The sequence below is a fragment of the Molothrus aeneus genome, chromosome 15, assembly GCF_037042795.1.
Source record: "Molothrus aeneus isolate 106 chromosome 15, BPBGC_Maene_1.0, whole genome shotgun sequence".
Lineage (NCBI taxonomy): Eukaryota > Metazoa > Chordata > Aves > Passeriformes > Icteridae > Molothrus > Molothrus aeneus.
The window spans coordinates 17,442,283-17,465,111 of NC_089660.1; the positions used below are offsets into that span (position 1 = coordinate 17,442,283).

General features: G+C 50.8%; 1 protein-coding gene across 3 annotated transcripts in view; it reads left to right on the plus strand.

Moving 5' to 3' along the window:
- SIL1 (SIL1 nucleotide exchange factor) overlaps nt 1-22,829 on the plus strand; it is a 95,393-nt gene that overhangs the window by 39,821 nt on the left and 32,743 nt on the right. For all 3 annotated transcript variants that reach the window (XM_066560065.1, XM_066560064.1, XM_066560067.1), the window contains exons 4-6: nt 10,590-10,710; nt 16,183-16,279; nt 18,504-18,695. In XM_066560065.1, the coding sequence (XP_066416162.1) occupies nt 10,590-10,710; nt 16,183-16,279; nt 18,504-18,695 (410 nt within the window). The remainder of the gene's footprint in view (nt 1-10,589; nt 10,711-16,182; nt 16,280-18,503; nt 18,696-22,829) is intronic.

The following is a 22,829-nucleotide window of genomic DNA, read 5'->3' on the forward strand; positions in this document are numbered from 1 at the left end:
CCGGGCTCAGGGGATGGGGCTGGGGCCTGGGTGAGGGGAGCCAGCTGACACACATCGAGCACAGAGGGGATCCAAGGCAGCGAGCTGCACGCACGCCCTGACAGCGGCACAGCGTGTCCTGAAACGCTCCCACTGGGAGCTGGAGCTGGGAGAAGGGAGTTTGTGCCGTGCATGTCTCATCCTTGCAATTTCAGCACTGAGTTACAGACTTAGAAACTGAGGACAGGAACAGAGAGTGCTGAGGCCTGGTCATGAATTCCCTTCTCGAGCTTCCCAGTTCCTCCCCTGGAAAATAGTTGCCTTTTTTGCTCCTTTACCCTCCTCAAGTTGAGCCCTTTTAGCCTTTAACTCCCTGTTTCCAACAACAGATTAACCATGGCCATTTTAAACCTCCTGATTCTCACACTGGTGTTGGTCCTGATGGATTATCCCTCCCTGTTGGGTCCTTTCTGTGCCTCCACATTGCCAGGTTCTTAGGTGGCCCTCTCCTGAGTTGCTGAGAGAGGAGGAGAGGCTCTCTGAGAGTGACGCATGTGGGAGACACGATGGTTGATGATGTTCTGGAGGTGCTAACCTCCATCATAGTAAAGAAGCCTATCTCAAAAGCTATTAAATGCCTAAAATTCCACAAAATTAATATCATCCTCAGCTCCTTTTGTCAGGTTCTCAATTCTCCTGGTCAGCTGCCTTGTTCTTCTCTGCCTACATCCTGCATTGATCTTCTCTGAATGTAGCCAAACCTTCAGCATCCCAGATGGGCTTTCTGGAGTAACAAATAGACCTGAGGAATGACAATTATTGAATGGATTGTAGCATTGGCTTGGGGATAAATAATGTAGTGAGTTGGAAAGGGATTAAAACTGGCTTTTGTAAGTAAGCTTCTCATGGATGTTGGCTGGGGGACATGGTGAGACAAAGGTCGCTGCAGTGTCTCTGCAGCCTGGTGTGCCATTTGAGAGATGAGATATCAGTGTGGCTGGATACCTTTGGTCTCTCTGTTTCTTCTGCTTGGACCTTTGTGGGATTAAACTCTCTAAACTGCTGCAGTTCACAGACTTCAATCCCAGTATTAGAAGAAAAAATAAATCAAGTGCCTCGTATTAAATCCTGAGCACTTTGCTCCTGCTGCACCCAGGGCTGTGGTAACTCACTGCAGTGCCTGCCTTGAAACTGGGGAGAAGGGTTTGCTGGCAAAGTGAAAACATGTTGTACCCACTCTACAAAAGGGCACCCCTTCTTCTTCCTGCCCTGTGGTTATTTTTTTCCTGGTGTGTTTGCTGCTGTTGCACTGCAAGGCAGAGCAGCCCTCCCAGCAGGGGGGTGGGAGGGTGGAGCACTTGTTGGAGGAGCTCTTTGCCGCAGGAAGCATTTCCCTCCTGCAGCAGCAGCAGCGGATACATCAGCAGATGCTGCAGCAGTGCCTCCATCAGAGGCATTGTATTTCCCCCTGGAGCCCTCCTGTCACCCCTCCTTCCCTGAGATCCCTCCTCCCCAGGCACCTCGCTGGCCTCCACCTTCAATTCCATCACTTCCAGACTTCCCAGGGGGCCTAGGCACCTCATGGGATGGCCATGCTGTGCCATGTGTGTGACAGCCACCCCTCCTGTCCTTGTGGCTCCCCTGCACGGGAGGGATGAGGTTTGGGGTGTGTTCAGCAGGCTCAGCTCTGGGCACGAGGCTGGGTCCCCCATTATCATCATCATCATCATCATCATCATCATCATCATCATCATCATCATCATCATCATCATCATCATCACCTTGGCTGCCAGCAAGGGTGGGTGGCAGTCACAGGGACCTGCTCTGGCACTGCCAACCAGGGCCTGCCTGTCCCCATGGCCCTGCCTGTCCTAGGGGCTCGCCTGCCCCTCCTTCCCTCTTGCTGCAGGAGCTGCAGGAGAAGCCAAGTGGATTTGGCAGGCGGTGTGAGGAGGGAGCCCAGCCCAGCCTCACCCAGAGGGGTGCCTCTGTTTGAATAGCAGCGTTCAGAGCACTCAGCACCGGCTGATCAGCTGGGAGAACAGAAATCCCAGTGCCACAGGAGAGCCCTGGCTCAGGGAAAAGGGCCAGTTGTGAGCACAGTCCAGCCCAATGTCCAAATGGAATAGTGCTTTCACATCTCTAATCAAGGGTTACTTACTGGAGAGCCCCTTCCTTGTGAGGCTTTGTTCTCTGCTAGCTGTGGATTGAATCACGGGAGGAGGGATTGGATTCTGGCATCATTTTAAAAACATTGTCATTCTATTTGCTGAGGGGAACAAATTACAGAGAAGACCTCTCAGCGCTGTGACAAAAGAGTGGCTCTAAAACCCTTTTCAGCCAAACCAGTGTTTGAGCTGAAGGCCTGATGGATGGTGCTTAAAGATGTGGTTATTGCAGCAAGGTTGGCATTAAAAATCACTGGGTGCAAGAAAGTTCTTCCAAGGGTTAGTGTGGGGGTGTGTCTCCCTGTAATCCTGGTGTGAGGAGCCCTTAACACCCTGAGTCCACCCAGCGAGCTCTGTGGCATCAGCCACGGGAGAGCAGTAGCACAGCAAGCACCAGTGGGTCACTTCTCTCTTGCTAAATGAGAAACTGCAATGGGATCAGCCCTTTTGGGGTGGCATCACTGTGGCAGGAGGACTGGATGATCTGGAACTGGATGATCTTTAAGGTCCCTTCCAATCAAACCATTCCATAATTCTTTCCCTGCCCCTGTTCAAGTGGGGTTCAAGCAGAAAGCAGTGGTGCTGCTTTGGGACCTGTGAGGAGCCTGGGCAGGAACACACCTGCTGTTGGGATGTATCAGAACAGGGTGGCTTTGAGGCTTTCCCAGGAATGCCTTTGCTGCCAGCAGCAGTGCTGGGTGTTGAACAGGGGACAGATTCACCCTTGGCAAGCTCGAAAGCATTTCAGATGGCTTCTGTCCCTGCTCCACTGCAGCACAGAACAAAATCAGTGTTGGAGAAGGTGTCATACTTAGACATCACCATTCTGACAGGTCGATTTCCAGGATGTTTATTAACATAGCTTGGAATGTCACAGAAAGGTTTGTCAGATAAACTAGCCAACTGAAGTTCTTACACGAGACTTCCTTGGTTTTGTTGAGGTGCTTTGAACTCTTCGTTCAGTCTCTCAACAATTCATCCCATTCAGGTCTTTCTGGAAGAGCTCTGTGAGGTCTGTGGCTGGAGGATCAGGCCCTGCCTGCTCCCTGTGTGTCTGGGTGTGGAATCTTTTGAATCCCTCAGGGCAATCCCCAGGGCCTTGCCCTGGAAGAATATAGTATAGAGTCTCCACCTAGGCTGAAAGAGAAAATTTCCCCATGGAGCCTTGCACAACACTGCAAACCACCCAATTCCTTTCCCCATATGTCCCAAATTCTGGTAGTTTCTCCTTTCCCTGTTCCCTCATTGGTTGTGGTATCCCTGGTGGCTCCGTGCCTTCCCTGTAGGGCAGTGCCCTTTGCCCTGCCCTTTGTGCCACCCCAGTGCCTTTGGACCATTGGCCACTGACCCTAATTAACCCTGTGCACACCACATGGCCTGGTCTTTTGTCCCCGATTCCCCTTTGGTGTGCTGGAATAAACCTTTGCTGGAATTTATCATACAAAAGGCCCTTCTGCCTCTCGTGGCTGAACTAGCCATGGTGAGTGTGGTGTGTGGACTTGGCTGCTTTCTCTGAATGTTTACCTAAGCAGCTTTTCCACAGGAGATGCTTATTGGGAAATAGGCAGCAGCACCCACCATCTAAACCCCTGTGTTGCTCCATCTGGGTGCCCTGGGAGGCAGAAGGAAGCAGCAGTACCAATTGTTTGCTCATGCTGTAAGGACAAAACTCCTCTCTGAGGGTTTCCTCTGCAATCCCAGGAAGAGAAGGACATCTCTGTCCTTGTCAGCCCTCTGGGCAATGATCAGACAGAACAGCAGTGCTGAAACCAGGCTGGCAGCACCAGGGCTGGTCACTTGCAGGCAGAGGCAGCCCAGCTCCTCCAGCCTGAGCTGGGCAGCACCTGGGAGAGGTGGCACCATGGCACTGGGCATGGTGCATCACCCCAGGGGTTCTTCCTGCATCCCATCCCCTGCAGAGCCCCTGCTGTCACTGGTTACCTGAGCAATGGAGAGGCAGTGCCCAGGCTGGTGCTGCTCTGAGGAGATGCTGCACTCAGCAGGCAGCTGTGGCTCCCCAGCAGTACCACGGGAGGAGGAGCTGCCCAGGGAGTGCATTTGTAAAGCATCTCTTCCCCAGGAAGAGGAGTTTGTCACAGGAATTTGTACTTGGGATGTGCTCAGGTGTCTGATTCCCTGCCTGAGGTGGGGAATGCTGGGGGTGCTGGGGCAGCTGCTGGGGGAGCTTCCAGGCCTGGTGCTGTGAAACCTCTCCACCAGCTATCAGGAGGAGGTCACATAGAGCGTATTAATGACATTTTCCAGTGGCACTTAAGTGGGAGGAACAGTGAGTGCCAGACAGTGAACTAATGCAAAAGGCCATAGCTGAGTGAAGAAGGGACAGAAAGAAAGAAAATGAGATTCAGGCTCTGGGCCTCTTCTTCCCATCAGTAATCCATCTCATTCTTACCTGTGTCTGTTATATGTCTTCCTTTTGTATGTAAAAATGTTCTGTTTTGAAGTAACAAACAATCTGGAGAGTGGTAAGACTTGCCTTTGTAGGAAAGAAAGAAAAAGGAGACAGGCTTTGCTGCTTCCTTGCTCAGCAGCTCTAACCAGAGTCTGGGGTCAGGGTGTGAGCTGAGCCCCCCACACTGGGCCTGGCTCCTCTGTTTTCCTCCGAGCACACTGGTGTGGGACATCCCATCCACCCAGGCATGGCTGGAGTTAGGCACAGTGTCCCCTGTGTGCCACCAGCCAGCACGGGATGCCCCAGCCTCAGCCAGATCCCCTGCCCTGGCACTGGTGGCTCCTGGAGCTGGGGACACAGCTGTGGGGAGCTCTGCTGCTCACTGGGATTTGTCTCCTGGTAGTTTTTAATCATTATTTTATTAAGGGAGAAGGTGTGGTGCCATCAGATAACTTATTATGGATGCTCTGGCAGTGTGATTATTTCAGTACTGCAGCACTGCCGGTCTGTTTTGCTGGAACATTCACATATTGATTCCAAATTCCTTTGTTGCCTATACTAGAAAGAAAGTCCCTTTCTCTCACTCCCTGCGTGGAGAGAAACAAAGAGTAAAGGAAGGTAGATGTTATCTGAGGCTTGCTCACACACCGAGGTAATTTTTGAGAGCTGCAGAGCCACTTACTGACTCATAACTGGGACTTGTTTTCAAACCCTTGATAGATTTTTGAATTCTCTTACAATGGCAAACAGGATGCTCATTTGGGGACAAGCCAGGGATCTGCCTCAGCAAGCTGGATCACCTTTGTTCTGCTTGCTCCAGCCTTCCCAGGGGACATTCCTCTGCCAAGGGGACCAGGGTGGTGCTGCAGGAGGAGAGTCTCCTGTCCCTCTTGGGCTCCTCTTGATGGGCAGTCAGTGGCTGTCAGCTTTGTCCAAGGGGTGGGGATGGGATGGGATGGGATGGGATGGGATGGGATGGGATGGGATGGGATGGGATGGGGAAGCCACTGCCAGGAGTGCAGTGAGTTACTGCACAACCTTGGTGGGAGGTTTGCAGGTCAGTGTGTGATGTACAACTTGCCAGCCTGTAGCTGTGCAGTGAGTTGGGGCTCAGCCCTGTCCCCATGCTGGAACACAAACCCACTTGTGGAATGTGGAATGATAAGCTGGAAAGGAGCCCAGGATGAGACCTTTCTCTTTTGGTGAGGAAACACAGCTGGTAATTTGGTTGCTCTAGAAGAAGAGAGATAGGGTTCTTTGGTTATCACTGCGTGCTGCATATTCCACACAGCAGCCCTCTGCTTTTAGTAATGTGGTACACAACATGCCTGATCCTCCCTCAGTTGTGAGCCTGGTGGAAGCATGTCCTGTTTTTCATTTGTTTATTAATTTATCATCTTGTTTTTAGCCTCTGCAAAGCTTGATATTGGTATAGAGCCTGGGAAACGTGCACAGAGCAGAGTAACAGATAGTTGTGATTTCGTTACAAGGCAATAATTTAAGTGGACAGGTTTAGCTGATAACATAAAGCACACGAGAGAAATCGCTTTGGTTTATAAATGTCAGCAGAGCCCCTGCGAGGGAGCTGCTGCCTGGTGCTGCTGCTCCAGCCAATATATTATAAGGAGATATAAACAGATGTCTGAAAAAATCTGGCTGACCAAGATTAAAAGAATGGGGCTATAAATTAAAGTCTTCCTCGGCGTCTCTTTAAGCATCTTTATGGGCAGAGCGCATCCAAATGAAGGAGTGCCAATGCTCAGAGGGACCCCCGGGTGCTTTGGGCTGCAGAGGCAGCACCCAGGGGTGGGGACAGCTTGTGGGGACAGCAGTGTCAGTCAGAGCTGGCGTGGGAGACCAAAGCCTGTCCTGGTGCTTCTGCAGCTGATAAAGGGATTAAATCAGGAACAGGAATAACACCATCCCTGCAGTGTCGCCACAGGATCAGTGTCTCCTGCTTGGAAAATAAATGCTGTTGCTCTGCTTTGACATTTATTCCCAATAAAGACCTTGTCATTTGTGCAGTGACAAGGGTTTTATCCTCTGGGAGTACTTTACCTGTTGGACACTGTCTTTTTGGCTGCGAGGCAGATGAGTGACTGAGGGGCAGGTGGGTGGCACATCCCCAGCAGAGGCACTGGGAGCTCTGCTTACACCCTGGGGCTTTCTCCTGATCCATCATCCCAAGGCAATGCAATAACACCTATTCAAACTGGGAGCAGGTTCAGATTGGATATTAGGGAGGAATTTTTCCCTGGGAGTGTGGGCAGGCCCTGGCACAGGGTGCCCAGAGCAGCTGTGGCTGCTCCCTGGCAGTGCCCAAGGCCAGGCTGGATGGGGCTTGGAGCAGCCTGGGATAGTGTAAGGTGTCCCTGCCATGGCAGGGGGTGGCACTGGATTAGCTTTAAGGTTCCTTTCCACCCAAGCCATTCTGTGATTCTGTGATCTTATTTTTAATTGATTTTAATTTATTTTAGTTGTGGTTAAAAAAATCCCAAGAGTGAGATATTTTTTAATTGGTAAGGGTTCCAAACCAATTGTGGGAGCAGGAGTTTGCTGTGTCCCCCTCCACAGCTGGAACCCTTCTGGCAGGTTTGTGGAGGGGATTTCACAGCTATTTCCACTCACTGGGTAGTTGATTTAGAGCTGGGAAATTAACTAGAATGGAAACTCTTCTTTCCCTTTATGAGGAGCAAGGGATGAAGTCTGGCAGCTGTAGGATTTGCAGCTCTCGGGAAGAGGGACGATTCAGTAACACATCTATGCAGTGCCTACCTGTGGATACACATATTTTATTTGTCTGAGGTGTCAAGGAGAAAAAATGTTACAAAATGGCTTAAATGAAAACGTGGTTTTGTATTTTTTAATTGAGTTTCATTTCCCAAATGCAACTTAATGCAAACAATAAGTAAAAAATTAATTTCTCTCGGGGAAAAGCTATTAACAGAATGGTTCTGTTTTAGCAGCATGTGAAGCTGTGTAATTGCTTACACATGTATTGCTCCAGTGTGTGCTCCCAGTTGTTGAATAGTATCAAATTATAGGAATCAAAGAGAATCAACTATTTTTAAGGGAAATGTCTAGAAGCTACATACTGAAACATGATTAAAATTCAGGATTTCCAGCTTACTCGTCTAAATCAGCAATTTTAATCACATTATTCAAGCCAACCCAACCTCAAACACACTTTTGACTTCAAAATACCCCAAACTAAATAAGACAGAAGACCTTCCTTGAACAGCTGTAACATTTTTAAGTGTCAGTGTCAATCTTTTTGTTGAAAACAGGTATGTTTTTCATGGTTTATTTATTAAAGCAGCGCGTTTGTCCTACTGTGCCATGAACCTGGGCTGCTGTGCTGGGTGGGGAGGGGGAATCTCTGGAGGACCAAGAGCTGCTTAAACACATCAGGGCTGCGAGTTTTGCTCTGGGGTTCGGATGCTCCTGGTTAAATCCCATTTAGTGTGCAAAGCAGGAGCAGGAAGGGTTTGTGCCTTGGCTGATGCAGCCTCAGGGATTTGGCTGTGCTGGGGGTGCAGCTCATGAGCACCAGGTCTGGGTTTGGTTTCATTTCCTGCTTGCTGATGAGACAGTTGAGTAATGCCATGGTTGACTCTCACAATTAAAAGGGAAATGTTAAGAGAAGTTTTATAGTTGTGTTTTACCCCCTTGTGTTGTTATCAGGGGTGCCCTGGGTTTGGGACATTTGGGAGGGTCACTCGTTCCTGTGGCAGCACCTGAGCCCCACTCAAGGTGTCAGGAAGGGATCTCCACCCCTGGGCAGGGAAGGAGGAGTCGATGGACAGAACTTTGGGGGGGCTAAAGGGTTAAAAGGTGAAACCTCCATGGTGTGGGTGAGCACATGGTGGGGAAATCCTCTGCTTTCGGTGCTTTAATATTTTCTCTATTCAGCCTGCTGTTGTGTTTTTGATAAGGTTTTAATAAACCTTTTACATTTTTGGAAGTGAGTAGCATTTCTCACATTGAGAATAGAAACAGGAGGGCTGGACCTCCCAGCCCCCCACCCTTCTGAAGCCTGTTCCTGTGCTTTCCCTTTGGGTGATTCCCTCAATGGGATTCCATCCACCTCCTTCCTCTCCCCTGGCAGGCTGCTGTGGCTGGATGCAGCTGGAGCTGTGCTGTGCTCTCTGTCAGGGGCCCTTCCCGGCTGTGTGACAGCCCAGAGCTGCCACAGCCATTGCTGGGGCTGTGACCTGGCCTGCCCAGCGCTGGTGGCACGGCCAGGAAAGCTTTGGGCTTTGGGGGGAGGCAGCCAGCCGGGCCCTGGCGGTGTCTGTGGAGGAGGGGATCGTCCTCCCGCCTCCCATTCAGCACGCGATGGCATTTCATCCTACAGAGCCTGGCCTGGAAGGGACCTTAAAGCTCACCTTGTTCCACCTCCCTGCTGTGGGAGGGATGTCTCCCACTAGAGCAGGTTAGCACTGGCTGTGTTTTCCTTGCTGGTAGAGCCCTGTCCTGGTGTTGCCCGAGCCAGGGACAGGAGATGTGATGTTGCCCTTTTCATGGAGATCCTACAAACTCCTTTCTGACCAGCACTCCACCACCAGCAAGGGGCACAGATTGGTGATGGCACCAAATTCCTGCAGAGCCCAACTTCTCAGCGTGGGAGGATGCTCCCATAGATAGACAGAGATTAAAAGTCCTGAGTATCACAAATTTAAGGAGCAGGAGGAAGTTGGGATCTGTCCATGGAAAGCATTCCAGTTGTGGAGGAGGCACATGTAGCCTATCCTCCCCTAAAATGGGGAGATAATCACACCTGTCCTCTCACATATCCAACCAATGCAACTTCCAACGGACAGGACTGATGGAGAGAAAGAGAGTCTACCAGAAATGCAAACCTTGTTTTAATAGGAAATCCTCCAAGATGGATTTTCCTGCATTTTCTAAATGCATTTATACCTATTGGATGACTACAGGCTTTGAAATGTTTCTATATGAATTGTGACAAGCATCCCAGTCTTACACAGGAAGCACGAGGCCCTTTGATCAGGGAAATGTCTCTTTGGTCTTGAACAGGGAGGGATTGATCCTGTCGTTCCCAAGACCAGAGTTTTTATCTGTGAGTACATGTATTTATTCTACAAAGTAATTACCCTTGCCTTCACTTCCCTTTGGTAGGAGATGCTCCCTGTCTCCTGCAAGCTGTTATGCTATCCCAGGTATCTTTTTAGGTAAAAGAGGGAAAAGAAAGGCTGAATAAGGAATCCTCCTCAGGAGGGAGGAGGGTCGGCAGCTTTGGTCTGTCTGTCCACCTGTGAGCAGCTCTGTGGCTGTTCACCTGCAGCCTTGCTGTCCTGGGCAGGCAGAATTCCTGCATTAGGAGAAGAAGAAATGCCATCAAGAGGTAGCAACAAAATATTTCCTCCCCTTCACCCAGTGCTGGGCTGGCCATTGAGATGTGTTTGTGGTGAACTGGTGAAAACCACTCTGAATTTCCTATCTTTTCTGCATTTAAAACTAAAGCTTAATGTATTCTGTGTATTTTTGTGGGCAGATAGTAGTGATCATAAATTCCTTTTAATTCAGTATTTCCACACCAGCACAGCCTTGATGTGCAGCGTACCTGGTTGTACTCTGCGGGATGCTTTGATTTCCCTTTGGCAGCTGCATTTTATTCTGTCTGCCCCAATCAGCAACAATTCCCTTTTCTCCATGTAGCCTCCAAATCGACTCCTGGTGTGGAGTTTTTGTGCTCTGCTAGGACCTGGGCCAGAAGGGAGGAAGGAACCAGTATCTGCTGGGCTCAAGGTTCCACCTCCACTGTGGATCAGAGCCAGCCTGGCAGCACAGGGACACCTTTGGTGGTTCAGGGTGGCATTTCTGGGAGGGAAAAGAAGCACTTTAGGGATGCTGCTGGATGGGAGGCAGGTCAGTGGTGGATACCCCACTCCTCACTGTGTGGGATGGGGAGGAGATGCTCCCAAGGAGGGGCATGTGTCTTCAGCTCCAAGTTCCTCCCCAAGCTGGAGCAGTCCAGTGCTCTGAAATAACATGACTTTTGCTTGCAGGTCAGGCTGTTCCTGCAGGATCACACGTGCGGCTGAACCTACAGACAGGAGAGAGAGAAGCCAAACTCCCAGACAGAGAAAATGGGAAAAGTGACATAAAAGAAGACAGAAGAAGGAAAAGGTACAGAGATATAAATATATATATATAATATATATATATATAAAGGTACAAGGCTTTGGGCTGGGTGGGCTGTGGGATTCATGCCTTTTAGTAGAGGCCAGGTTCCCCGGTGCACTCAATTCCTGCCTCTTCCTGCGATTTCATTGCTGGGTGAGGAGGTCAGCAGTGCTGACAGCAGAGGCCAGTCTGTTTGTTCCCTTTGGGATGGCAGTGGAAGTGCCCTGAGTACACTTTCAGAGCACTTCATGGCTTCTCATGCCACGACATCAAAACTGCTTCCACAGAGCCTGTGGAGTTCTGGCAGAGTCTTTGGGTTGTCCTTGATTTGCAGTGTTTGGGGTGTGATGGTTCTCTCTGCGGTTTTTAGGCCGAGGTACTTCCACGGGGCTGTCTTTTGGACTTTATCTGCTGCAATCTCAACACCTTTTTCCTGTACTGCAGCGATGACATCTTGTACTGCAACGTCCAAGATGATTTGAGCTTCTGCAGAAACTAATGTAGCCTTAGCTAGGCTGGCATCATGGTGTAAGGATGCCCTAATGGTGCATGCCTCGGCCATTTGTGCAATGGTAGGTTTTGGGGAAAGTGGCATGAGGGATGAGAGAAGGAGGAAAAAGTAGAGACGTGCAAGGCATTGGGATGGGTGGCCTGTGGGATTCGTGCCTTTTAGTAGAGGCCAGGTTCTCTGCTGCACTCTGTTCCTGCCTCTTCCTGAGATTTCCTTGCTGGATGAGGAGCTCAACAGTGCTGAAAGCAGAAGCCTGTCCTTCGTGTTCCCTTTGCGATGGCAGTGGAAGTGCCCTGAGTGCACATTCAGAGGCACCTTCATGGCTTCTCATGCCACGACACCAAAACTAAATGGGCAAGGTGGCTTCTTTGAATGACATTTAGTCCTTTGAAATATCTGCAGCAAGTGGTCTGAAACTGCTTTGTGAGCCTGCTCCTTGGGATCAGCTGTGAGGGGGGGAGGGCTGGCCTGCTCCCAGTGCTGTGTCCCACTGGGAGCAGCCCCACAGGCTCACCTGCAGAGCAGGCACTGCCAGAGGCCCTGGAGATCTCACCTGCCCTGCACGCAGCTTTGTAAAGGTGCTGTAAACATCAGCTGGTGCTGACTTTCCCCTTGGAAGTCTTGGTTTAGCTCCTATGGGGAATTTGTTTCCTGAAGCGTGTGGGATTTCCCCCTGCCAGCTGTGATGGGGATGCTCGAGGAGTGAGGGGCTTTGGGGGCAGCTGCCCGGGCAGGGACTGAGCTGGGGGCCCTGTTGGGCCCATGGCCCCCAGCAGCAGCAGCAGCAGCAGCAGCAGCAGGCCCAGGGCCCAAAGCCCCGTGCCCCCTGCCCAGCAGAGGCTGCCCTGTCCCTGCAGCTGTCACCCCAGTGGGGCCCAGGGGCCAGTGGCCACTGCCAGCAGCAGGAATGCGGGCAGGGTGAGGATGCCCTGGCTTGGCTTTTGTCTCTGGAACAATCCTGGCTCAGGGAAGTGCAGAGCAGGCTGGGAAGCAGAGGCTGGAGCCTTTGGAGGCTGCAAGCTTTAAAGATCAGCCCCTGCAGCAGCCCAGATCCAGGTGCCCCAGTTGCCAAGGCTGTGGTGGCCTTCAGAGCGTGCAGGTGGATTTTGCAAGCCTGTGGCCTGCTGCGGGCTCTGGGCCCGGGAGTGCCTGTGGCTCCAGCAGGAAGGGTGGCTGAAGGTTTGCTGCCTGCTTTGGTGGCGTGGCTGCAGGGGCCAGTGCTGTGAGAGCCCCCTGTGTGAGAGCTGGAGACAGCTGAGCTCTTGGGGACACCGCTGTGCCCCAGGCCAGGAAGAGCAGCAGTGCCCAGTGCCAGGAGTGGTGTCAGTGGGAGCCCCTGTGCACAGGGACTCCCAGCACCAGGGTGGCCGTGCCAGGACCCCCAGGGACCTGCAGCCCCGGGAAGCCGGAACAAGTGGAACCCACAAGTGTGCAAAGGCTGTCTGTGCGCAAAGGAATGGCAAGGGAAGTCAGGTTTTAAAAGAAACAGTATTTATTTGCCGAAGATCGGCAAATCTAGGATTTATAGAACAGGTTTCTTTGTAACAATCTTTTTTGCAACAACAACAACAACAATGTACAGAACATATTTACATGGGATCCAATGGAATAACAATCTTCAAAACGTATTTACAGAGAACTTCGAATGAACTGAACGTATTTACAAGAAACTTCCAAACTTTCCAACATACTTACAAAGGCGTGGCATGTGTGCCATCATCTGCATCAGTCCTGGAAGAAAGGAAGCAGCAGAGCTGGACTCAGCTGCCAGCACTGGGCCCAGCAGGGCTGGGAGCTGGGCCGCAGGGGCGGGGACGGGGCTGGCAGGGCTGGCGTGGCCCCAGGCAAACGCAGGGCAGGCCGGGGCTGGTGCTTGTGCCACCACAATGCAGGCCCCCTGCGGGCACCGTGTCCCTGAGCGGGGCCATCCAGCCCAGCCCCAGCCTGGAGTCAGGGGAGCCCCAGTGTCTGTGGGCAGGGCGTGGGAAGCATCTGCCTGTCTTACTTGTGGGGCTCCATCTTCAGCCAAGGACCATGGGCTCCTCCTCATCCTTCTCGTCAACTTCCATCTCTTCGATGTTGTCCTCCTCCTCAACCTCCATCTCTTCGATGTTGTCCTCCTCCTCTACTTCCATCTCCTCGATGTCATCCTCCTCCTCTACTTCCATCTCCTCGATGTCATCCTCCTCCTCTACTTCCATCTCCTCGATGTCATCCTCCTCCTCTACTTCCATCTCCTCGATGTCATCCTCCTCCTCTACTTCCATCTCCTCGATGTTCTCCTCTTCCTCTACTTCCATGTCTTCAACAGGGGAGGAGATGGAAGGAGAGGAGGAGTCCACCTCCATCATCTCTTCCTCATCCAGGCCCAGGTCCACTTTCATGTCCTCCACAGTGTCTCTGGCAGTCTGCAAGGGGCAGCACAATCTCCCAGTGGGTTTCCTGTCCCACACCATCCATTCCCACATGGCTGCAGTCTGCCCAAGCTGCGTGCCCCCTGCCTGGAATGGCACCGTACCTCCAGTGGCACATCAGCACTCATCCTGCTGGGATTGGCGCTCCAGAGCATGCGGCAGGAAAAGCCCAGGCAGCAGCAGCAGCTCAGCGCTGAGGGGCAGAGCACACAGCGAGCAGCAACTGACCCTTGGCAGCCGGTGGAGTGTCTGCTCTGCTCGTTTCCAGGTCCTGGACGTTCCACCTGGAGCCCTCTGGGAGCTGTGATGTCACAGAAAGTTCAGGGTCGCTGCGCAGTGGGAGATGGGGATGGCAGAATGATCAAATCCTTGCATGGTTTGGCTTGGAAGGGACCCGCAAGATGATCTGGTTGCAAGCCGAGCAACCTCCCAGCACACCAGGTTGCTGCGGCCCCTGTCTCTCCTGGCCTCGGATGTTCCTGGGGATGGGGCATCCACTGCCCCTCTGCCGTGGTCCCTGTGTCAGGGACCAGCATGCTGAGAGTAAAGAACTTCTTGCCATCATCAAATTTCTTCCAACTCTTGCAGTTTGATCCCATTCCCCCTTGTGCTGTCACTAGAGTTCCTGACAAAGAATCCTCTCCCACTCCCCTGTAGCTCCTTCCCAAACTGCAAAGGTGCTCTGAGGTCTTCAGTGACTTTGTGTACTGTCATGGTTTGACACTGGCACAATGCCAGTGCCCCCATGAAGATACCTTCTCCCTGGTTTCTGCTGTGAGATGTGACCAGGAATAAGCAAAGCAGGCTCCTACTTAGGGAAAAAGAACCAGAACTTTATTAACTACTCTACAACTACAGATAAAAAGGAACACACACACAGGGAAAATGAAAACTTCACAAGTGCATTTCTTCCTCTCCCCACCAAATTTCCAACACAATACATTTGGTTCCTCAAATCACCAACTCTCGGTCCAGCACCACCTTTTAGACAATCAATCCTCAGTTCATCAAGAGGAGAGGAGTCCTTCTTGTGCCATGGGCTTCCCCTGGAAACACAGCTGAAGCCTCGTGTGTTTCTGTGTCACTCGTGGCACTGCCTGGAGAACATCTGCCATCGTGACTTCTTCCTTTCATGTCCAGTGCTCTCACCACTGAACACGGACCAGAACTGCTTCTAGGGTTGTCTTTTAAGGATGCTCTGTCCCGATCCAAAAAAGGCACAGTCTCTCCTTTGGGACACCTGTCCCCACAATCTCTCCTTTGGGACACCTGTCCCCCCCATATTTTTTCACCCCCTGGGGCCGAGGGGCATCAACACTGAGCAGTCTCTGTATCACAAGGAACATGGGTCTGTCCATCTCTCCTTTGGGACACCTGTCCCCACAATCTCTCCTTTGGGACACCTGTCCCCCCCATATTTTCACCCCCTGGGGCCGAGGGGCACCAACACTGAACCCTCTTGGTTCTGAGGCCATTGCCTCCCCCTAGAATGCAGTCTCTGTATCACAAGGAACATGGTTCTGTCCATGGCTATACAAAAAGAGTCCAGCAAAAGCTACTCCATCATCTCTTCCCACTAGGATTCTTCTCTATTCTTCTACTATCTCTCACTCGCCCAGACCTCTCTCACACTGGCCCATTTCCTTCCTCATCTTCCACTCTATCTTCTAGGAAAGGTCAATGTTCTGTAAAGTTCTCATTCTCCAAAAAAGGGGTTAAAAGCTCCTACAAGTGGCCGGCTGAACCCCCCCCTCTTCTCCGTCCCAGCCGTGCTGCCGGCACAGGCCCATGTTTATCAAGCTTCAAGGTTACAGTCCCAGGCAGCGGCTCTCTCTCTCTCTCTCTCTCTCTCTCTCTCTGTGTGTCTCTCAGGGGGGGCTGCCCGATGGCTCCCGGTCTCTCTCTTTCTCTCTTCCACCCTTCCACCCCGGGGCTCAGGCCTACCTCTCCCGGCCACATGGCTTTCCCCTCCCCCTGCCCAGCCAGCAGCTGGGCCGGGGGAGAGACCCGAACTCTTTCCCACCGGAAACCCAAGAGAACCCTCCCAGGGGAGAGCTCTGCTTTTAACCCCGTGTTCTCAGAGGCATGTCCAAGTCCCAATGGCCAGGTTAAATGCCAATATTAAAGTCTGAATATCCATTGGCCAAAAACACAGCATCCCAAAAAACACATTTCCTGTCAAACCACCACATGTACTATGTTCATAAGCTGAAATCTCCAAGGTGAGTCTTTCATGCCCTCTGCAATGATTTAGTGGCACAGGCGTGGTTCCTCTATTGCAACTTGAAATTCTGATATCTCAGTTCATCAGCTGTTTTTATTGTGGTAGGGCTTGAGATTTTGGGTCAGCAGAGCCTCTGATTGTCAGGGAGAGTTGTCTGCCAGCCCCACACAGAATCCAGCACTCAGACCAATCTTTTCTTGAGTATGGTGGGTTTTTTCATTTTTTTCCTCCTGCCCTTAGCCATTGCTACAACATCACAGTGAAAATAGATTAGAGGCAATTTTTCACTGATAACATGTTCTGGTTTGTTTTGTTTCTTCTGCAAGGCTGGGCAAGGTTGATCTCAATGCAAATTCATTCACATCTGAGGAGCTCAAAAAGGCCTTGGCTAAAATGAAGGAAAGTGAGAAGGCAGAAAGGAAGGTGAGTTTCCCGTTTCTAAAGCAATGCACATTGCAGGGATGTGAAAACACCCTGTTACACTCTGCTGAAATATAATGGTTAAAATGATTGCTTGGAAAACTGTGTGCAAACTAATTTTGTGGTGAGTATGGACCTAAAATACCTTTATTAACCTGTTAGTGATATTGTTCCCTGACTTTTCTGTATGACTCTAAGATTCTGTGAATGGTTTGGGTTGGATAGGACCTTAAAGCTGATCCAGTCCCACCCATGCCATGGGCAGGGACACCTTCCCCTATCTCGGGTTGCTCCAAGCCCTGTTCAAGCTGGCCTTCAACAGTTCCAGGGATCCAGGGTCAGCTGCAGCTGCTCTGAACAATGTAATTTATCTGTTTCACTGCAGCTCAATTCACAAAAATGTCTGCAGACCCCAAAGGGAACTGGATTGCAGCTGACGGTATTTATGGAGGGTATTTCCCTTTACTCTCCTTGCTTTAGGTTTCCAGCCTTTGCCCTAGATAGCAAAACCCAAGTGGCCATGGTGAAGCAGGGGCTGAAGTTTCCTTACACAAGCTCCAAGTTGTCCATTTAGTTACAAAACAACCCACAACCCGAAGTAAATAGGTGGGATGATGTGTGACTCATCAGGTGCATCAGAGCCTCTTTCCCTTCTCCCCCTCAGTAGCATTTGTTTAACCCTCGCTCCTCCTGCTGCCTTGGTGTTGGCTCACTCAAGCAAAAACTGAAAGAGGAGTCAAGGCTCTAAAGTTCTGGTGTCACAGAAAGGCTTTTTCTTCCCTTATGTGGCAGCACGGCATGATTTCATTTGCTGGAGATTATTTCCATAGCAGCATTGCTGATTGATTGCAGGGCTGCTGAAAAAGGCTGCTGGAAATGAGGATCATTGAAATGCAAAAATTAGTGATACTCTATTAGGTGAAAATAAGCCATATTTTAAAACCCTCTGTTAGAATAGCTTTTGTCCCAGCAACTGGGCTAAAAGCAGCTACATCTAATGGACCTAAAGTATTCCATTTGCAGTCACTCCTGCAGAGAGCAAATCCATCCCCGAAGGCTCTGTGTCAGAGGAAATGGAGTTACACTGAGCCTCTCTGTGCTCTGGCAGAGGCAGCTCGGGGAGGGGTGGGTTGGGTGTGGTACCTCTGGTACCACATTCCATTGACACAGCTTTCACCTCCATTGCTCACTTGGTTTTCCTCCTGCCCTCTCTGATCCCTCATGGGGAGCAGGACACCAGCAAACCCTCCAGCTGAGGCTCACTCTGCATACAAACACATCTTGGCATGTGTGACAAATCCCTTCCAAAAGGGGCTTTCTGCCTTTCTCCTGTCCTTGGGGCAGCCCAGCTCCAGCATGGCCTCTCTGCTGCTTCTGTCCCCTGCAGGAGCAGACTCTGTCCCCAGTGCCACCAGTGCTGATGTTCCTGCACCTCTGGGGCTCTCTGAGATCTCTGACAGATCCTTTCCTCCTCACCACATGTTTTGTGTCAGCTCTCTTTGTTCAGGGCAGCCTTTGGGGTGCTGTTACTATGAGGGAGATGAGTTCAGGACAGGCTGTCTGCTGGCCAAGCCCCATGGCACAGCATGTCAGCTGCCCCCACCTTATCACTGCTCCTCCTGCCTCCCTTTCTGACAGCTTCTGTCCCCACACCTCTCCCTAGGAGATAGACTCTTCCTGGAATTTGCTCAATGCTTGGAATGGCAAAAGCATCTTTGTCTATGTCTGAGAGTGGAGACTCCCTTGGACTCCCTTGGAGTCACTGGGCACTTAGGGCTGGATGGAACCTCTGGAGCTCTGCAGCCTCATGTCCAGTTCCAGAGATGTTTAGCTGTAAGATCAGGGAGGTGCCTCAGGGCTTTTTGCAGCCAGGTTTTGAGAAGATCCACTTGCAGGCAAGCAGAGGACAGCAGTACTGCTGCCTGTGGGCTTGATGTTGAGCTGGATGGAAATGGGATGTAGAAATGGTGCACAAATAGTCTAGAGATGTAGAAGTGGTGCACAAAGCCCTACTGTTCACTCATATTGTGTGTATCTCACAGCTCACTGGGTTCCTGGGCTTCTCAGAAGGACCCTGCCCCTGCACCTCTGATGTACAGCAATAAATCCATTGGCACAGACAGCCAGGTCCCCTTTGTGAATTTTGGGGCTGGCACTCCTTTCTGTGTCTGTCTTGTCTCTCTTCATCTCCTGTCTTCACATCTGGTTTCCTCCTTCTGTTTCCAAGGCCCGAGAGGAAGAGGTGAGGAAGAAGTTCCGGCCCATAGAGCAGCTGAAGGAGGAGTTTGAAAAGCTGAACATGAAGATAGAAACAGATTATGAAATTATGGTTAAATTAATCAGCAAATTCAACAGCTCTGCCTCCACGCTGGATGAGAAAGTCGCGGCGCTTTATGATCTCGAATATTATGTTCACCAGGTAACAAGAATGCCTCAGTAACTACCGTGTAAAATCCAGGGGATACGGTGTCATAAATGGGGCTTTATTTTTCTTATCAGTATCAGGTAATACAAATTGCTTAATTACCATAATCCTGGGACAATAACAGACAGCAGAGGACTAGTGCAGGCTTATTTTATATCCAGGTTGGAATTAATCATTGCTTGTGCCAGGAGCCAGCAGTATCCTGGTGGTTGCCTGATTTGTTGTCTGTTCTCAGGCTGGTGTTCTTATCCTCTCTTTTTCCTCTTTTATCTCCTTAATGTTACAAAATGGGGTTTTAGCTGCCATTTTTGGGTAAGTAGGGTGGTGGTTGCTCAGAAAAGAATTATTTTCTCTCTGCTTCCATGGAAAGCTGCCGTGGTTGATGGTAGGTGCCCTTATATCAGTTCACAGAGAACGTCTTTGTACCAGGGAAGGCGACAGCCACCCAAAATCCCCTATTTTGTCTTGGTGTGAGTAAGCAGTGGCAAGCAGAGCCTCGCTGTGCTAATTAGCTCTGTGTGAGGGTGAACATATTTCCTGGCATCTCGCTTCCTCGGGTTTGTGCTCACACTTTCCCCCCCTCTCTCTGATCTCTCTTGCTCTGCTTTCAGCTCACACATTCCTACCTCCCCTTGGATGCAGCTGCAGGCACAGAATTCTGCTCCCCTGGGCTTGGTGCCTGCCTTGGTGCCACCCCTGGGAGGGTGTCTGGGCATCCAGCCTCTGCTCTGCCATGTGGGAAAGGACTTGACTTCTCCCTCCCCAGTGACTGGGAGAGTCTGGAGTGCACTGGGAGAGTTTCCAGTGGCACTTTGTCATTTCAGAGGGTGAATGGGACAACTCTTGGGAAGTGCCAGTGCAAGCCCTTTCACTGGAACAGCACCTGTTGAACCAAATGTGGTATTTGGGGGCAGGTAGCTGAAGTGTTGCTGCTATGAGAGAGAGAGTCCATGTGCCAGCTGATACAAGTGTTATTTCCAGGGCTCTTTGTCTTGAATTTCCACTCTGAATTGTCATTGTGGGCATGCAGAGGCTTCCTTGCTGTTTGTTCTCCCTGCTTTTGTGTCACTGATGGCATCTGTGTGACTCAGAGAATAACTGTGAACAATGGGCACCCAAAGAGCTTCATATTTGTACTCAGGGCTAATCTTGCCTGATTAAGGGTGCCAGAGCATCAGGCCATTGTGCTAAAAAGCAACCCCCAAATGCCCTGGGATGCCTTGGATTCCAGCATAGCAGTCTGGACTATTCCAGCAGAAAATCCCTGCAGCACAGGATGGGGCAAACAATTTCAGAATGGCAGAGGAGCAGGGACTGGAGCATCAAAGGGAAGCACATGCAGCATCAAAGGGGTCAGAGAGGGGGAATGGCAGGAGGCTGGCAGGAGCACAGGGGCTCCTTTGTGCGCCGATCACAGCGCTGCTCTGTGCCCGCGCTGTCGGGGCAGATGGCTGGGCAGCACCTTCTCGTCAGGCAGGAAGCTGATAAGAAATATGACTTGTCTCTAAGCCAGCATGGCTTTTCCTCCTCTTTCTTCTTCCAGTCAGTCGAATGCGTCCAGAGCATTATCTCTGCTTGGGACTGACTTTAGCAGCAGTGGCTTAATGTAATTACTGAACAGCAGCCAAAGGACGCTTGTGCTGCATAACCCTGGAAGGGCTGAACTGTCAGGACTCCTCTGCAGCAAGTCACAGCCCAGGTGTGGGTGGCCCAGGACAGGTGTAGGGCCACTTTGCAGGTCCCACCTTCCCCAGCCTCCATCAGAGCAGTACCGTGCTGTGCCGTGGCTTTTCAGAACTGTTCATCTCCCGGCCATCCTGCTGCTGTCTCCAGGGCACGGGATGCCCTGTGGAGTGGAAAATGCCATGCCCTGGAGGGCGTGCAAGCAAAGGCTGCTCCCTGCTCTGTGCCATGGTCACCCTGGAGCAGTGGGTGCAGGGCAGCTCGTGCCTCGGAGCGCGCCGTGGGAGCCATGGCTGGTGCCCAGCCCAGGGAGATGCTCTCTCCTGCCTTTGAAGAATCAGCCCAAGGGCTCTGCCTTTGCTCAGCTTTTGGTTGCCAGCTCTGGTTTGCTTCTCCACAGCCACGATTCAGCTTGGCATGTTCGGGAGCCCATCTTGGAGAAGGAGTAGGAGGGTTTGGCTTGCTGGGTTATCTGTAATGCATAAAACCCAAATGCAAATGTGAAGAGGGCAGAGCGTAACTCATAAACAGCATTCACGGTGCTTGCACAGCAGTGTGTGGAGCCAAGACCCATTCTCAGGCATTGCAGGCTCTTTCTCTCAATTATTTACTCTGCTTATCTTCCCCTCTCCTCTGCTCTGACATGATATACCATCCCTCTCTGCTAATTTCCTCTCCATCGTATGCAGTTGACATGCTGCTTTCCCTCGCTCTTGTTTTCTAACATTTTCTCTCTCACCTTCCCTCCCTATTTTCTTTCTCCTCCAATTCAAACCTGCTCCCTGAATAACTGCTGTCATATTTGCTCTTCTCCCATCCCTCCCCTCGCCTGCTTTGCCTGTGTACTTTACTCAAGAGCTCTTTTGATCTTTGGTTTTACTTCTGTGCCGATTTCAGTGGACTGAAGTGAGGTAGGAGCTGCTGCCTTGCAGCATCCACTGCTCCCCAGAGAGGTTAATACCTTCAAGTTGTTAAGTTTGAGGATTTTGTTAGTTTTAGGACTGGAGCTCTCACAACAAACAGACTCTGGTTAAAAAAGATAAACACATCTTCAGAATAAGCTTTACAGCACAACAGCACAATTTACATTCTGCCATTGTGGCGTCTCACTGACACTGGGGCAGCACAAAGGACTCTGGTACTGCTGAGGTTACAGCAGAGGGGGCTGGTTTTACCACACCAGCTGCTGGATGCAAATTCCTGCCTGTCCATACATTCCCTCTCACGCAGAAGTCAATGTCTGATTCCAGCACTAAACCAGTTTTTACAGAGGCTGAGTAATAAAAGGACCCACTGGCTGCTGAAATTGGGTTGCTGCATAGATTTCTTTGTAGATAAAGATGGGTCTGCAGAAAAGTGAGAGCTCTGGCAGGCCTGGTTTATAGGGACAGTTAAAAGAACAGCATCTGAAAGGATACAAAAGCTGTTGCAAATCCTGAATCAGCCCCAGCAGACCTGCAGAGAGCAGCTTTGCAGAGGGACAGGTGGGTATTGTCCCACTGGGGAGCAGAGATGAGCTGGAGCTCCCCAGGTCCTGCTTTGGTTGGTAACGACAGACCTGTAGGACACAAAGCTTCTTCCTTCTCCTGGGTACCTGAAATATCTGACTTAGGGCCAATTTTGATGAAGGTGCATGGTTGAGATAAATATAACACTGAGCATGAAGTCATTGACTAGAAGAGTGTCCCACATGCCCTGCATGGCTTGTGGTCCTGTCCCACCCCATCAGGGGGTCGGCTTGCCCTGCTGATAACTCATTTTTATATTCTGTTTCCATCTGCCAACGATTGCTGTTGTCTCCCTGTCTTTCAGAGAGATATGTCGAATTTCTAAACCTGATTTTTCTGTGCAGGCAGAAACTGATTTTTCTGTGCAGGCAGTTCTGAGCATTCATCAGATCCTCTTTTAAACTGAAAAAAAAAAAATCATTGAATACCAAAATGCATCGATTTGACTTTGGACTGGATTTTGTACTTGAAGTAGTTTGTGCTGTTTCTCTAAATTTTGTCTATGAGCACTCAGAGCCTTTTCTGATCTCCTCTCCAAAAGCAGATGCCCGCTGGGACTGTGCCTGGCTAGCCCCAGATCCACTTAGAGCCAGAGGCTGATGAATTCCCACTAATGTGCAAACTTTTCCCTACTGGCAGTTAATCCATTATTGTTTGCTTAGAAAAGTCATTGTGAGGCTGCTCCCTGGGGAAGCTCCTGGCTGACCCCTCCAAGCAGGGACTGGCTTTTTCCTTCCTTGTCCATGGGAAGTTGTTGATGGAACTCATGAAGAACTCCCAGAACTGCCCATGCTCCTTGCTCCCATGCCCCCTTTGCACCCTGTTGATGCTGACAGGCTCCTAAACATCCCTGACTCCTGGTGCTACAACCACAGCATCAATTAATTAACTTCATCTGCAAAACATGCAATTCCCTGGGTCTCCAGTAAAGGCCTGC